We start from the raw sequence: 18,319 nt of genomic DNA, 5'->3' as shown, positions 1-18,319 counted from the left end.
TTCGTTCCTTTAGCAACCAATCAGAGTTGCTATTAATAACTTGTGGCTTCCAGCTCCATTGACTTTAATGGAGCCAAGTTTTTTGTAGAGTAACTGGCGGGGTTAAGTTTTCCCGTAAAAACATAGTCTATGACGTTCCCTGAGTCACATGAGGCATATGTGCAAAATTTCATGATTGTAAAAGCGACGGTGTGGATTCCTTTAGCGGACATACATAAACATATACACACATACATACACTCAGCTTAATATATTACATTTTTGAGTTAAATGCAAATTGTTCTCTTTTGTTCTATAAACTACTGTCAGCATGTCTCCAAATTTACAAGCAATACATTTTGTATTTATTTTCTGAAAATGAGAAATGGTCAAAATAACAAAAAAATGCATTGCTTTCAGACCTCAAATAATGCAAAGACAAGTTCATAATCATTTAGAAACAACACTACTAATGTTTTAACTCAGGAAGAGTTCAGCAATCAATATTTTGTGGAATAACCATGATTTTTAATCACAGTTTTAATGTGTCTTGACATGCCTTCCACCAGTCTTTCACATTGCTTTTCAGTGACCTTATGCCACTCCTGGTGCAAAAATGTAAGCAGTTCTTCTTTGTTTGATGGCTTGTGATTATCCATCTTCCTCTTGATTACATGCTATAGGTTTTCAATGGGGTTCAGGTCTGGAGATTGGGCAGGCCTTGACAGGGTTTTGATGTGGTGGTCCTTCATCCACACATTGATTGACCTAGCCGTTTGGCTTGGCGCATTGTCTTGCTGAATAAAACAGTCCTCAGAGTTGAGGAACATTGCCTGAGCAGAAGGAATCAACTGTTTTTCCAGGATAACTTTATATGTGGCTTGAGTCATACATCCTTTGCAAAGTTTAATCTGCCCAATTCCAGCCTTGCTAAAGCATCCCCAGATCATCACCGATCTTCAACCAAATTTTACAGTGGGTGCAAGACACTCTGGCTTGTATGCCTTTCCATATCTCTGTCTAACCATTAGACGACGAGGTGTTGGGCAAAGCTTAAAACTAGCCTCATCACAGAAGATTACCTTACTCCAGTCCTCTATGGTCCAATCCGCAATCCTCACTGGCAAACTTCAGCCTGGCTCTCCTTTGCTTCTCATTGATGAAAGGCTTTTTCTAGCTTTACATGACTTGAGCACTGCCTCTAGGAGCCTGTTGTGAACTGTTCTTGCCATGCACTTTATCCCAGCTGCCTTTTGCCATTACTTTTGTAGGCCATTGATATGGCCAGCCCAATCTCCAGACCTAAACCCCATTGAAAACCTCTGGAATGTAATCAAGAGGAAGATGGATAGTCACAAGCCATCAAACAAAGAAGAACTGCTTCAATTTTTGCACCAGGAGTGGCATAAGGTCACCCAAAAGCAGTGAGAAAGACTGGTGGAAAGCAACCCAAGATGCATGAAAGCTGTGATTAAAAATTATGGTTATTTCACAAAATATTGATTTCTGAACTCTTCCTCACTTACAAAATTAGCATTGTTGGTTCTAAATTTATTATTTGAGGTCTGAAAGCAATGCATTTTTTTGTTATTTTGACCATTTCTCATTTTCAGAAAATAAATACAAAATGTATTGCCTTGAAATTCAGACACATGTTGGCAGTAGTTTATAGAATAAAAGAACAATTTATATTTTACACAAAAATATACCTATAAAGAGAAAAATCAGAAAAACTGACAATTTTGCAGTGGTTTCTTAATTTTTGCCATAGCCGTGTATATGTATGTATATATATATACAGTCAGGGCCAGAAATATTTGGACAGTGACACAAGTTTTGTTATTTTAGCTGTTTACAAAAACATGTTCAGAAATACAATTATATATATAATATGGGCTGAAAGTGCACACTCCCAGCTGTAATATGAGAGTTTTCACATCCAAATCGGAGAAAGGGTTTAGGAATCATAGCTCTGTAATGCATAGCCTCCTCTTTTTCAAGGGACCAAAAGTAATTGGACAAGGGACTCTAAGGGCTGCAATTAACTCTGAAGGTGTCTCCCTCGTTAACCTGTAATCAATGAAGTAGCTAAAAGGTCTGGGGTTGATTACAGGTGTGTGGTTTTGCATTTGGAAGCTGTTGCTGTGACCAGACAACATGCGGTCTAAGGAACTCTCAATTGAGGTGAAGCAGAACATCCTGAGGCTGAAAAAAAAGAAAAAATCCATCAGAGAGATAGCAGACATGCTTGGAGTAGCAAAATCAACAGTCGGGTACATTCTGAGAAAAAAGGAATTGACTGGTGAGCTTGGGAACTCAAAAAGGCCTGGGCGTCCACGGATGACAACAGTGGTGGATGATCGCCGCATACTTTCTTTGGTGAAGAAGAACCCGTTCACAACATCAACTGAAGTCCAGAACACTCTCAGTGAAGTAGGTGTATCTGTCTCTAAGTCAACAGTAAAGAGAAGACTCCATGAAAGTAAATACAAAGGGTTCACATCTAGATGCAAACCATTCATCAATTCCAAAAATAGACAGGCCAGAGTTAAATTTGCTGAAAAACACCTCATGAAGCCAGTTCAGTTCTGGAAAAGTATTCTATGGACAGATGAGACAAAGATCAACCTGTACCAGAATGATGGGAAGAAAAAAGTTTGGAGAAGAAAGGGAACGGCACATGATCCAAGGCACACCACATCCTCTGTAAAACATGGTGGAGGCAACGTGATGGCATGGGCATGCATGGCTTTCAATGGCACTGGGTCACTTGTGTTTATTGATGACATAACAGCAGACAAGAGTAGCCGGATGAATTCTGAAGTGTACCGGGATATACTTTCAGCCCAGATTCAGCCAAATGCCGCAAAGTTGATCGGACGGCGCTTCATAGTACAGATGGACAATGACCCCAAGCATACAGCCAAAGCTACCCAGGAGTTCATGAGTGCAAAAAAGTGGAACATTCTTCAATGGCCAAGTCAATCACCAGATCTTAACCCAATTGAGCATGCATTTCACTTGCTCAAATCCAGACTTAAGACGGAAAGACCCACAAACAAGCAAGACCTGAAGGCTGTGGCTGTAAAGGCCTGGCAAAGCATTAATAAGGAGGAAACCCAGCGTTTGGTGATGTCCATGGGTTCCAGACTTAAGGCAGTGATTGCCTCCAAAGGATTCGCAACAAAATATTGAAAATAAAAATATTTTGTTTGGGTTTGGTTTATTTGTCCAATTACTTTTGACCTCCTAAAATATGGAGTGTTTGTAAAGAAATGTGTACAATTCCTACAATTTCTATCAGATATTTTTGTTCAAACCTTCAAATTAAACGTTACAATCTGCACTTGAATTCTGTTGTAGAGGTTTTATTTCAAATCCAATGTGGTGGCATGCAGAGCCCAACTCGCGAAAATTGTGTCACTGTCCAAATATTTCTGTACCTAACTGTATATATATATTTTGTGTGTGTGTGTGTGTGTGTGTGTATATATATATATATATATATATATATATATATTTACAGTGCCTACAAGTAGTATTCAACCCCCTGCAGATTTAGCAGGTTTACACATTCGGAATTAACTTGGCATTGTGACATTTGGACTGTAGATCAGCCTGGAAGTGTGAAATGCACTGCAGCAAAAAAGAATGTTATTTCTTTTTTTTTTTTAAATTGTGAAAAGTTTATTCAGAGGGTCATTTATTATTCAACCCCTCAAACCACCAGAATTCTGTTTGGTTCCCCTAAAGTATTAAGAAGTATTTCAGGCACAAAGAACAATGAGCTTCACATGTTTGGATTAATTATATCTTTTTCCAGCCTTTTCTGACTAATTAAGACCCTCCCCAAACTTGTGAATAGCACTCATACTTGGTCAACATGGGAAAGACAAAGGAGCATTCCAAGGCCATCAGAGACAAGATCGTGGAGGGTCACAAGGCTGGCAAGGGGTACAAAACCCTTTCCAAGGAGTTGGGCCTACCTGTCTCCACTGTTGGGAGCATCATCCGGAAGTGGAAGGCTTATGGAACTACTGTTAGCCTTCCACGGCCTGGACAGCCTTTGAAAGTTTCCACCCGTGCCGAGGCCAGGCTTGTCTGAAGAGTCAAGGCTAACCCAAGGACAACAAGGAAGGAGCTCCGGGAAGATCTCATGGCAGTGGGGACATTGGTTTCTGTCAATACAATAAGTAACGTACTCCACCGCAATGGTCTCCGTTCCAGACGAGCCCGTAAGGTACCTTTACTTTCAAAGCGTCATGTCAAGGCTCGTCTACAGTTTGCTCATGATCACTTGGAGGACTCTGAGACAGACTGGTTCAAGGTTCTCTGGTCTGATGAGACCAAGATCGAGATCTTTGGTGCCAACCACACACGTGACGTTTGGAGACTGGATGGCACTGCATACGACCCCAAGAATACCATCCCTACAGTCAAGCATGGTGGTGGCAGCATCATGCTGTGGGGCTGTTTCTCAGCCAAGGGGCCTGGCCATCTGGTCCGCATCCATGGGAAGATGGATAGCACGGCCTACCTGGAGATTTTGGCCAAGAACCTCCACTCCTCCATCATGGATCTTAAGATGGGTCATCATTTCATCTTCCAACAAGACAACGACCCAAAGCACACAGCCAAGAAAACCAAGGCCTGGTTCAAGAGGGAAAAAATCAAGGTGTTGCAGTGGCCTAGTCAGTCTCCTGACCTTAACCCAATTGAAAACTTGTGGAAGGAGCTCAAGATTAAAGTCCACATGAGACACCCAAAGAACCTAGATAACTTGGAGAAGATCTGCATGGAGGAGTGGGCCAAGATAACTCCAGAGACCTGTGCCGGCCTGATCAGGTCTTATAAAAGACGATTATTAGCTGTAATTGCAAACAAGGGTTATTCCACAAAATATTAAACCTAGGGGTTTATAATAATTGACCCAAACTTTTATGTTGAAAATTTATTAAAATTTAACTGAGCAACATAACTTGTTGGTTTGTAAGATTTATGCATCTGTTAATAAATCCTGCTCTTGTTTAAAGTTTGCAGGCTCTAACTTATTTGCATCTTATCAAACCTGCTAAATCTGCAGGGGGTTGAATACTACTTGTAGGTACTGTGTATATATATATATATATACAGTTAGGTCCAGAAATATTTGGACAGTGATACAATTTTTGCAAGTTGGGCTCTGCATGCCACTACATTGGATTTGAAATGAAACCTCTACAACAGAATTCAAGTGCAGATTGTAACGTTTAATTTGAAGGTTTGAACAAAAATATCTGATAGAAATTGTAGGAATTGTACACATTTCTTTACAAACGCTCCACATTTTAGGAGGTCAAAAGTAATTGGACAAATAAACCAAACCCAAACAAAATATTTTTATTTTCAATATTTTGTTGCGAATCCTTTGGAGGCAATCACTGCCTTAAGTCTGGAACCCATGGACATCACCAAACGCTGGGTGTCCTCCTTCTTAATGCTTTGCCAGGCCTTTACAGCCGCAGCCTTCAGGTCTTGCTTGTTTGTGGGTCTTTCCGTCTTAAGTCTGGATTTGAGCAAGTGAAATGCATGCTCAATTGGGTTAAGATCTGGTGATTGACTTGGCCATTGCAGAATGTTCCACTTTTTTGCACTCATGAACTCCTGGGTAGCTTTGGCTGTATGCTTGGGGTCATTGTCCATCTGTACTATGAAGCGCCGTCCGATCAACTTTGCGGCATTTGGCTGAATCTGGGCTGAAAGTATATCCCGGTACACTTCAGAATTCATCCGGCTACTCTTGTCTGCTGTTATGTCATCAATAAACACAAGTGACCCAGTGCCATTGAAAGCCATGCATGCCCATGCCATCACGTTGCCTCCACCATGTTTTACAGAGGATGTGGTGTGCCTTGGATCATGTGCCGTTCCCTTTCTTCTCCAAACTTTTTTCTTCCCATCATTCTGGTACAGGTTGATCTTTGTCTCATCTGTCCATAGAATACTTTTCCAGAACTGAGCTGGCTTCATGAGGTGTTTTTCAGCAAATTTAACTCTGGCCTGTCTATTTTTGGAATTGATGAATGGTTTGCATCTAGATGTGAACCCTTTGTATTTACTTTCATGGAGTCTTCTCTTTACTGTTGACTTAGAGACAGATACACCTACTTCACTTAGAGTGTTCTGGACTTCAGTTGATGTTGTGAACGGGTTCTTCTTCACCAAAGAAAGTATGCGGCGATCATCCACCACTGTTGTCATCTGTGGACGCCCAGGCCTTTTTGAGTTCCCAAGCTCACCAGTCAATTCCTTTTTTCTCAGAATGTACCCGACTGTTGATTTTGCTACTCCAAGCATGTCTGCTATCTCTCTGATGGATTTTTTCTTTTTTTCAGCCTCAGGATGTTCTGCTTCACCTCAATTGAGAGTTCCTTAGACCGCATGTTGTCTGGTCACAGCAACAGCTTCCAAATGCAAAACCACACACCTGTAATCAACCCAAGACCTTTTAACTACTTCATTGATTACAGGTTAACGAGGGAGACGCCTTCAGAGTTAATTTCAGCCCTTAGAGTCCCTTGTCCAATTACTTTTGGTCCCTTGAAAAAGAGGAGGCTATGCATTACAGAGCTATGATTCCTAAACCCGTTCTCCGATTTGGATGTGAAAACTCTCATATTGCAGCTGGGAGTGTGCACTTTCAGCCCATATTATATATATAATTGTATTTCTGAACATGTTTTTGTAAACAGCTAAAATAACAAAACTTGTGTCACTGTCCAAATATTTCTGGACCTAACTGTATATATATATATACTGATACAGATAGCCTGAGCTCAATAGATCCTTTTATTACTTCATTGTAATATGCTTCTCAACTCTCTATGATGCAATGACTTTCAGTATGTGCACCATAAGGTTACCACTAGGGGAAGAAAATTGAAGTTAGGTTTATATTTGCGCATAAAGTTGAATAGGAATTGCATAAATCTGTATTCAGATAATAGCCACCCTGTCATAAAGAGATGAATGTATTTTTACAAATCTGTAGACATATAGTGATAGTCTATGGATGCAAACTATTTGTAAGCAGTAACAATAATTTATTTTACTATCTTACAGGAAGGATTTATTGAAAACCGAAGACTGTGGCTGATGATGAAATCTTGTGTTAACTACCGATCAAGGAGTCAGTATAGAGTTTTAGAAAGATCTCTGTGCAAGGACACAACGTGGCCTCCTATAAGCCAAACTTACTACTCTAATCAAACAGAACGTGAAAATGATGCTCAGAAATATGTATATGATAATCCAATGTTTGTTGCTGAAATGGAGAAAACTCTTTACAATGGAACTGAACGTCAACCATAAGAATGGCGGGACTACAGAGTGAAGAAGCAATGTAAAAAAGTCCCTCTGCACTTGGAACCTTTTGAACACGTAAAAATAGGGTTAAAGAGGACTTGTCAGCTCTCCCTATATGGCTGTTTTTCTAAATAATAGCTTGGATCATCTTAGAACACAGCTTTGTGCCATTCTTCTATTTCCTTTGAGAGATGTATGAATTTTTTGACAACTTGAAGTCACCACTTCACTTGGCAAAAGGGCGTGTCCCCACACAGTATAATATTGTAAGCGCTAATTGTACAGTGTCAGACAATGAAGAACGGACCCACAATTGGTAACACCAAGCTGTTTGTTCCTAAATGTTTAGGAGGAAACTACTATTTTCAGAAAATAAATACAACATTTTTTGCTTGGAGATTCAGAGACATGTTGTCAGTAGTTTATAGAATAAAAGAACAATTTACATTTTACTCAAAAATATACCTAGAAAGAAAAAAAATCAGAAAAACTGAAAATTTGGAAGTGGTCTCTTAATTTTTGCCAGAGCTATGTATATATGTATATATGTGTACACAATATATAGTTGTATAAAAATAAATAATTTAAAACAAATGAAGTAGCGCTGCGCGCTATTTTTGATTCTCAGCGCACATAAAGCGGACAGCAAGGGCTGCCACCCCCATCTGACTGCCTTTACCTTAGCTGGCAATCAAAATACAGGAAAACCCACTAAGTTTTTTTTTTTTTTTTTTAAATTTAAAAAAAATATTGAAAAAAAAAATGTGTGGGTTTCCACCGTAGTTTAATCGCCACTCAGGTAAAACCAGGCAGCTGGGGGCTGGAAATGACGCATTGTTTCTTAGCGCCATTTCCAGGTGCTTTACCTTATACAGCGGCCCTGATGGCGGTGGCACACTGGGTAATAAAGGGGCTAATACCAGCTTTGTATTCTCAGATGGTACTAAGCCCAAAATTCATGGTGTTACGCCAAATTAGACATGGCCACCATGCATTTCTAGTAACAGTAAAAAAAAACACAACACGTAGAAAAAAAAAATTTATTCAAAATAAAACGAAAAAAAAAAAAATAGACTCCATCTTTTTTATTATTATTATTATTATTATTTATTATTATAGCGCCATTTATTCCATGGTGCTTTACAAGTGAAAGAGGGTATACGTACAACAATCATTAACAGTGCAAAACAGACTGGTATAGGAGGAGAGAGGACTCTGCTCGTGTGGGCTCACAGTCTACAGGGAATGGGTGATGGTACAATAGGTGAGGACAGAGCTGGTTGCGCAGTGGTGTACTGGACTGAGGGCTATTGTAAGTTGTAGACTTGTTGGAAGAGGTAGGTCTTGAGGTTCCTCTTGAAGCTTTCCACGGTAGGGGAAAGTCTGATATGCTGAGGTAAAAAAACGCCTTAGTCCGACGTAGTCCACTAGTCCGACGTAGTCCACAGGTAGAGCCATGTCAACTCTGCTTCATCACTCTGTAAAGACAAGCGGCTCTACAGATAGAGAGAAGCAGAGAGAGCATTGTCAGCTCTGCTACACCGCTCTGTACAGAGCGAGAAACAGGCTGACAGTGAGGGTATAATTCCATCGTTATCAGCCAGTATGGCCTGATGCTCTTCAGACAGGAGCGCCTCAGCTGCATACAAATACATGCATCCAACCACTTCTGTCAGGACAGTCTGCGGCCGTACTGGGTGATCCCGATGTGACACTTGCACAGTGACAGTCAAAGGTAAGTTAACAGTACCTTCCGTGACATCATAACCATGTGACCAGTCTGTAACTAACAAGGTAATACAACATTCACACCTGACTGGTCACATAGCTATGACATCACGGAACGTCCTGTAAGTCAGTGCTGGTTACCGGGAGGGCACAGCAATGATCAGACGCGGAAGCAGAAGCAGCCGGGAGACAGAGTCTGCAGGACGCGTCACGGGCCCTGTAAGTATAATGACAATGTTTATTATTAACTATATCCTTTATTTTACAGCCTCCCCTGCCTCATCCCATAATTGTAAAGCCCGAATTTGGTGTTCGGACGCAAGTTCACGTTATCTCAGAACCCGAACTCGATCTTTACAAAACGTTCGGGCGAGGCTCCCGAACGTGAACATCAGGAGGATCGCCCATCACTAGTAGAGGAAATAAATGCCACCATGAAAGCAGTTTTGTACTGTCTATTCATTTTTTTCTTTACGTTTATATTTAATTTAAGGGACACAATCAATTAATCTTACAGCCTACATTACTGAAGGTTTGTTAGAAAAACTTAAAGTGGCATTATGCCATAAGCTGTAAGAGAGTAGGGGGTGAATACCCTGTAATGTCCTTACCTTGAGCCCTTTACTGTTTTTATCTGCCCCTGGCCTGCTGTATCTACAATTCTTTCAATCAGACTTACAGTTAGGTCCAGAGATATTTGGACAGTGATTAAAGAGGTTGTCCACTACTTTTACATTGATGGCCAATCCTTAGGATAGGTCATCAATGTCTAATCGGCCAGGGTCTGACACCCGGCACCCCCGCCCATCAGCTGTCCTCGTTGCCGATGGTGGCAGCAGGCAGCCGGAAATGCTCCATTTCGGAGCTGTTCCGTCTTCTGATAGCGGCGATGGGCGGATACTGCACATCCACCTACTGATGATTTGCATGTGAGACAGATTTGCAGTAACTGACCTCGGCCACTTTAAATTGAAAGGGCAGCTTTGTAAATGAGCATTTCTGGCTGCTTGCTGCAGGGACCAAGAACAGCTGATAGGTGGGAGTGCCAGGTATCAGACTCCAGCCGATTACACATTAATAACCTATCCTAATGATGGGCCGTCAATGTTAAGCTAGTGGCCAACCTCTTTAATTTTTTGGACTTTGCATGCCACTACTTTTTATTTAAAATGAAACAACTGAGATGCAATTGAAATGCAAGATATAGACAAGGCTCTCAAATAAGGTGAAAACAAGAACGGTGATTTATTTAATGATATATTAGCAATCCCAAGAGCAGAATGAGAACATTTTGGTTTCTTTCAGACCTTCATCAGTTTATGGATTGCTTGGAAAAGGCTGCTGGGAGGGCTGGCGCAGGTGCAGACATGAGGTGTCCACCACAGTAATAGATTGGCGCCATTGGATTGCTAATATACCATCAAATAAATCATCATTATTGTTTTCACCTCATTGGAGTGCCTTGTTTATATCTTTCTAATCATGGGCCTGCATTCTACCTGAGGTTTTTGCTATGTAATCCGAAGACAGCATGGAATAGAGGCTGACACACAGAGTTCAATGATGTACCATTTATTACACAATGTTTACTTATAGTGAAGTTTTTGCACCTGTGATTATCATTACCTGAACTACACTAGTCTGACTACACCCCTTTCCCCTCTGATTAGCAGCTCACTGTCAATAGACAGTGTAAATGTGGCGCCCCTGACCTGGTCAGGCACCACTGAGTACTGCACCCATGCTGGGGACAGTACAAAACAGGTAATCCAGAAGGCTGACCGAGGTGTGACTACACAGGCGCATAGTGATCAGGTCTCACACATTTACCTTTGAGAGGACCCCTGGGGATCCCAGGAGGGGGCGAAGCCTCCATCTCCACTCGAGGGGTGTGGTAGAGAGCCTGGTTGCTAGGTGACGTAGGCAAGAACAGGAGAGGAGGGAAGAGTGAGCCGAAGGCAGTTGAGTGGTGAAGTTCAGGGAGGGCAGAAGCAGACCCTGTAGCTCTACACAATTCTGACAACGTACGCGCAGGGACTACCGACGGGGGAGAACGGTCACCTGGTAGTGCTGCCCGAAATCCACACACGGCTAAAGAGAGAGCAACGGAGTGGAAAGTAAGGAGACTGTCAGGGAGGTACCAGGCCCAAACGGGTAACAGGTCCCGGGGCAGGGATAGATCCACCTGTCCTTTGCCAAACCTGCATGAGGGGGCACTTTACACCCCCAAGACAACACCACAGAGTCCGCAGCCACGTAGCAAAGTGAGGGCCCATAGCTCACAGGAGGCAAGCAGCCGGAGTGACCTGGTCCAGGCTACAAGCAAACGGGCCAAAAAGAAGGGGAGAGAGGCACCAGCAACTTCCCTGGGCGACCCCAGCAGGGCTTCAAGCAGGGGTTACCCCAAAACACAACGGGCTAAGGAAGGCGAGTTGGTAGCCACCCTCATAAGTCAGCCTGAAGGACACCTGGTTCCAGCCTGGTTCATCCCAGCTACGCCCGGGTTACTCACCCTGCCACCATCAGTGAGTAAAATCCCTGAAAGACATCCTGCTTGTGCGTGTGAGTCATTCTGCGACTTGTAGTTCCACACACCTACACGGGACCCTGGGGCATGCCTCACTCTCAGGAGGCTATTACAACTGACTGCACCTACTATCAGCCCCAGGCACCCCTAACCTGCAGTGGCGGTCCCCACTGACCGCAATTCTGAGAGTGGCGTCACGACAATCAAAATAGAGGATTTCCTACCTGTGACAAGATCCAGCCGCGTGGAGTCCCTGAAGGTAATGCACCGCTGCACCGACACCGAACCTCGGGGCCCCACACATCTGGCGTCACGAACAGGATAAGGACTAGACCTGTTCAGACAGGTGACCATGTGCCTGGGCGGTCCGCTTGGAAAATTGGAAGCGCCGCCATATTGCCACCATGAAAAGCGCGCTGAAAAACAACAGCAGCCCGCGCTGGGAGAAGTTACCGCCCACGAAGAGGTGTGGCTACCCAGAGATCCCCTGGAGAGTCCTGGTCTCGCAAGTGATGAGAGCGGAGGCGTTCAGAGACGTCGGGAAGGAAAGGGAGCCAGAAGCCTGCTGCTGGAAAAGGCAGAGCAGAAACTGATAAGCCTGCTGTTGGGAGAAGAGTTCAAGGCAGTGAAGGAACTGGCACTGAGACTGCAAGGAAGAGTCGGAGGTCTGCTGCTGAGAAAAGATCTGCAGAGCGGCGACGACGTGGTGAAGATGGCGTCTGAAGATAGGAGCCCAGAGCCGGGTTCCGCTGCCTGGTGGTCCTGGGAGCTTGCCCAGTTCAGTAACCGACTGGAAGCAAGGATCGTGCAGCAGATCCGAGAGGGACGTGCGGAGCTGCAGGAGATGGCTGCGGCGGTTCAGGCCTACGAGAGGGGAACCGCACGACGAGTGCCAGACCGAGCGGCGACGACTCAGGCCTCGACGATGTTACCGATGGGTGAGTCCTGTGTTGCCCCTGTCAGCGCGAGTGCCCCGACCCTTGCTGCCATGCCCGCGGTCCCTGAAGAGGCGCCCGGCGCTGCAACGCTGAATCAGGCCGCAGCCACGCCAGGTGCGGCCCGCCGAGCCCAGGCCGCCGCAACGATGCCCAGCCCGGCCCGCAAAGATCCGGCTGCCGCCGCGACCCTCCTCCACGCCGCAGGTGTGACGCTGACCTAGGCCGCCGCCATGCTAGGCCCGGCCCGCCAAGACCCCACCGCAGCAGCGACGCTCGTCCGCGCCGCAAGTGAGGTGCTGAACCAGGCCGCAGCCACGTCAGGTGCGGCCCGCCAAGGACCGGCTGCAGCTGCGACGCCAATCCAGGCCGCAGAAGCGCCCAGCCCGGCCCGCACAGATCCCATCGCAGCTGCGACGCCAATCCAGGCCGCAGAAGCGCCCAGCCCGGCCCGCACAGATCCCATCGCAGCTGCGACGCCAATCCAGGCCGCTGCCACGCCAGGCTCGGCCCGCCAAGACCAGGCCGCTGCCACGCCAGGCTCGGCCCGCCAAGACAAGACCGTACAACTATTTACCCCGGCCTGCAAGGCCAGAGCAGACACCGCTCCCCAGCCCAAGGAAGTCCCTGCTAGGAAGTCCCTGCTGGGGGAGGACCCCGAATACTGGAAGCTGAAGGCTGATCTAGAGGCCCACTTCCCAAAGGAGATGGTGGACCGGTATCTGCTCCCTCCGCATACTCACAGGAAGACTCCTGCAACATTCATGCAAAAGAGTCCCCCGCCCTGGCCTGCTGATGAAAATCCATCCCTAGTGCTGCCACAAGAGGAGTGCCCAGAAGAACTAAGGGGGAGGGGAGGCCAGGAAGCTGAGAAGTTGACCCCAAAGCCATCAGCAGTAGATGCAGCGCCAGTCCAAGAGCCAGAGATGCTGCCGTACTCCCGCTGGGATGAAGAGGGCCCGACATCCTCCGCTGAGGAAGATCTGTCCAGTTACATCACCTGGGAGCCTGCAAGCGGTGAGGTGGCAGCCAGGCAGGACCCAGCCCGCAGGACACGGCGCCGCAGCAGGACAAGGAATCCACCTGCACAGCAGTCTCCCGAGGAGAAGGACGAGGTCACGGCCAGAGACTTAGAGGAAAAGCGGTCCTTGAGAAGAGCCAAATCGCAGGTCAGAGGCCCACTTTGTCGAGGAGTTGTAGAAGACTTCAGTCTAAAGTCTGGATATGGCTTTATAGTAGCACCTGGTGTAAAAGAGGGCATCTTTGTGAACAGAAGGGATGTTAGAGCACATTTACCCAGAGGACATCCAGGAAGAAACCTACAGATAGGAGATTCAGTAGAATTTACAAAGCACCAAGGAGAACGCGGATGGTACGCACTAGATGTTACACCATGCCCCAGAAATCCCTGCAGTAACCCTGCTGTCTCAGCACTACAAGATAAAGAAAGAGAAAAAGAAACAGACACAGAAGAAGAGGAAAGAAAAGACAAAGAACCCATTGATGAGACCACTACGGATGATGACACAGATGGAGAAAGCAATAGGTGCCGCAGCCCTACAGGCCCAAGCCCTGGTAAGGAGGAAGAAGGAGCAAAGTTCATGTAAAGTAAAGTAAGAAGTACACCAAGTTAAAGTACAGTTTTGCAACGTTTACAAGTTCAAGCATGTGCCCACATGAACTTATGTGAGAAACCCTTTTGCACTTTAACCCATGAACCTTAAGGCTATGAACTGGCTATAGCCACAAACTCTCGCAGTGTTTATAGTTACCCCAGAGGTACCACCACTACCAGGGAGCACGCCTGTTTATGGGGCCTGGCTCTCCACCAGGCCAGGTATACCCTGAAACCACCAGACCATGAAAGCCGCCTCTACATCCTGCCAGAAGTGGCTGAAGGCGCGGCCAACGGGAGAGGCAGATGGGAAGAAAGGTCTGGGGAAGCTGATGGCCCAGACCTGGTTACCAAAAGAAACCGGTGACCTGCCGCCTGAGAGGGTTTAGGGTGGGTTAACGGACTTGTGGGTGGAGGGAGGTGATGTATGGTACCTGATGGTTTTAAAACGTTTTACCATGTTTTACTGTTTTACGCATTTTAAAATGTTGTCTTGCAGCCCGAGGACGTGCTGGTGATAACTAAGGGGGAATGTGGCGCCCCTGACCTTTTCAGGCACCACTGAGTACTGCACCCATGCTGGGGACAGTACAAAACAGGTAATCCAGAAGGCTGACCGAGGTGTGACTACACAGGCGCATAGTGATCAGGTCTCACACATTTACCTTTGAGAGGACCCCTGGGGATCCCAGGAGGGGGCGAAGCCTCCATCTCCACTCGAGGGGTGTGGTAGAGAGCCTGGTTGCTAGGTGACGTAGGTAAGAACAGGAGAGGAGGGAAGAGTGAGCCGAAGGCAGTTGAGTGGTGAAGTTCAGGGAGGGCAGAAGCAGACCCTGTAGCTCTACACAATTCTGACAACGTACGCGCAGTGACTACCGACGGGGGAGAACGGTCACCTGGTAGTGCTGCCCGAAATCCACACACGGCTAAAGAGAGAGCAACGGAGTGGAAAGTAAGGAGACTGTCAGGGAGGTACCAGGCCCAAACGGGTAACAGGTCCCGGGGCAGGGATAGATCCACCTGTCCTTTGCCAAACCTGCATGAGGGGGCACTTTACACCCCCAAGACAACACCACAGAGTCCGCAGCCACGTAGCAAAGTGAGGGCCCATAGCTCACAGGAGGCAAGCAGCCGGAGTGACCTGGTCCAGGCTACAAGCAAACGGGCCAAAAAGAAGGGGAGAGAGGCACCAGCAACTTCCCTGGGCGACCCCAGCAGGGCTTCAAGCAGGGGTTACCCCAAAACACAACGGGCTAAGGAAGGCGAGTTGGTAGCCACCCTCATAAGTCAGCCTGAAGGACACCTGGTTCCAGCCTGGTTCATCCCAGCTACGCCCGGGTTACTCACCCTGCCACCATCAGTGAGTAAAATCCCTGAAAGACATCCTGCTTGTGCGTGTGAGTCATTCTGCGACTTGTAGTTCCACACACCTACACGGGACCCTGGGGCATGCCTCACTCTCAGGAGGCTATTACAACTGACTGCACCTACTATCAGCCCCAGGCACCCCTAACCTGCAGTGGCGGTCCCCACTGACCGCAATTCTGAGAGTGGCGTCACGACAATCAAAATAGAGGATTTCCTACCTGTGACAAGATCCAGCCGCGTGGAGTCCCTGAAGGTAATGCACCGCTGCACCGACACCGAACCTCGGGGCCCCACACATCCAGAGTGCCTGGTGTGGGCGGGGGCAGATTTCTATTTCTTTGACTTAAAAAAACTCTTTCACAGTATGTTTTGGGACATTGTCCATCCGTACTGTGACACACCATCAAATCAACTTTCCTGCATTTGTTTGATTCTGAGCAGAACATATAGCCCTGTACACCTCAGAAACAATCCAGCTGCTTCTGTCTTTAGTCACATCCTCAATAAACACTAGTTCCATTGGGAGCCATACATGCCCATGCCATCACTCTGCCTCCACCATGTTTTCCATGGAGTGTGGTGTGCTTGGATCATAAGCCATTTCAAGTTTTCTCCATACTTTCTTCCCATCATGGGAATTCCCATGGCTATGAAGCTAAGCTCATCTTACGTGTTGTCATATGATACATATGGTAAAATTCTAACTTTAGAATTAAAATCTGCTAGTTCATTTTCAAGAAATCCTTTTTTTATATTCTGATAATGAGATCTCTGTTATTCATGTATTTTTGTCAATGTTTTCCTTGATTGTTAGTGCTGCCTTTACCAAAGTCAGCCCTGCCTCCATTAAGATCTTGCTTATTTTCGTAAAGCCCAAGTGCTCCCCAGCTCCTTAGACCAAAGGAAACACTGTTACATTTTCAGATATAGCTGTAGCACAAATGGCACATGAACAGAAAAAAGTGATAAAAGCGTAGCATTAGTAGAGTTAAATAAGTTTAGGAGATAGGGGATGAGCATAGCCTGTCTACTGTATTGTGTACAATAAGAGGATACCACATTTTCTGTAATTTACTGTATGATGTTTATTTAATAAATAATAATAACGTCTGTTTATTCTAATTGTTTTTACGCTGCCATTTTTAGTAACTTTTTTGAAGAAAAAATAAAAATCAAAATGTTATCTTTCAGCTTTTTTCTACCTCTAATATATATCTGCATATTATGCCTGTGAAAAAGAACAATACCGTTAAGATTTTAGGCTGAGAAAATACTCCCAAAAATAGCAATGTAAATTATAGCTCGAATATCTGGGAAAGCCGCCGGCCAGGGCTCCTAGATACCGGCGCCAGTCTTTGTCGCACACCCCTTATCCTGCTGGGTATGGGAAGCCTCGACCCCCTGAAGCCCGCTCCGCAGAATATCTGCATACTCTGCATCTGCTGTCAGCCTCACGGTAAACGACTTTGGTATAATTATAATCATCCACAACATCCAAGTCTCTGCAGCCCGTAACGGACCTCTAGACGAATGCACGCATTCATTACTCGTCCAGCCTGGTACATTCAACAGGCAAGTTCCTTGTCTTTATTTCACTTATTTCACAACGCTGTTCTGTGAGCGCTATTGTTTATTGTGTATCATTATATCTCTCACTAGATCTACTCTCACGCGGAGTGTATCAACTATTAGCTGCTCCAGTATTAGCTTTAGTTTATAAGCTTCAGCATTTCAGCTTTAGCATTATAATTTATTTACATCTGAGCGCTGGTATATTCTATTTTCTTTTTAAATTATAGCTCACTGTTAGTGTTTCTTCCTCTCAGGCCTCCGACACACATACGTGCCGCCGGTATGTGTTTGGTACGTTTTTGCACGTACCGGCGGCATGGAGACACGTAGACCAATGCTACCCTATGGTAGCAGACACATACTCGTAAAACCACACGGAACATGTGTCCGTGTCGTTTGTACGTGTATGCGTTTTCCCACATGGTCGACATGTCCATTTTTCGCAGGCATGGACCCGTTAAAGTCAATGGGTCCATGCCTGCACGGACGGCACACGTAGCATGTCCGTGTGCTACACGTACCGTCCGTGTGCGTTTTTAATTCAAACATCAGCTACACTTGTTACCAATCAATCAGGTCAATTTAAGGTCATTAATTCTGGCGCCAAAGACTCCTATCCTGTCTCATTTGCAATCCAGATGGCAGCTGGTCACCTTTCCTCTCACTGCAGGGGCAAACTGAGCACTCTGAACCCCACATGTATTCAGAATGGCTCCAAGGATAGATACAGAGAGGCTGATTGGGGAAGTAGAGAGGCATCCAGAGTTATGGGACACACGTGTGGATGGATACTACAACAGGTTGATGGTGGAGAGAGCATGGATGTCTGTAGCTGAACAAGTCTACCCCAGGAATGGATGGTCTCAATGCACCCCTGGAAGGAAAGCTAAATATGGTGAGTGCAGACATTTTCATGGCTTCTATCATTACCTAAATGTGCTCAATCAGTAGGCAGAATGTCTATATATTGAAACAGAATATTGTGCATGTATTAATGGTCCTGACTCATTTTGAGCAACATCGGAGACACACATACAGTAAAGTTTGGTTGTTTTTGGATTGATAGCAGTGTACTCATTTTTTTTAGCTGATTAAAGGGAAATATGAAATGTCATGCATTAAATGCACTTCACACAGACATTTCAGGTTGTAAAACCAACTCGCCTAGATGTGCACATAGTTACAGACCTATATATTTTTGTTGTGAAAGCTACATCCATATACACAATGGTAGGCCAATATATGTCTGCT

General features: G+C 45.4%; 1 protein-coding gene across 1 annotated transcript in view; it reads left to right on the top strand.

Moving 5' to 3' along the window:
- LOC142297274 (putative cation-transporting ATPase 13A4) overlaps positions 1-8,027 on the top strand; it is a 143,461-nt gene extending 135,434 nt beyond the window's left edge. Inside the window, exon 30 of the mRNA XM_075341528.1 lies at positions 7,081-8,027. Within this exon, the coding sequence (XP_075197643.1) occupies positions 7,081-7,329 (249 nt within the window). The 3' untranslated portion in view covers positions 7,330-8,027. The remainder of the gene's footprint in view (positions 1-7,080) is intronic.
- The last annotated feature ends 10,292 nt before the right edge of the window (positions 8,028-18,319 follow it).

Source organism: Anomaloglossus baeobatrachus, chromosome 3 (genome assembly GCF_048569485.1).
Source record: "Anomaloglossus baeobatrachus isolate aAnoBae1 chromosome 3, aAnoBae1.hap1, whole genome shotgun sequence".
NCBI lineage: Eukaryota > Metazoa > Chordata > Amphibia > Anura > Aromobatidae > Anomaloglossus > Anomaloglossus baeobatrachus.
This window is presented reverse-complemented; position numbering and strand designations above follow the sequence as displayed.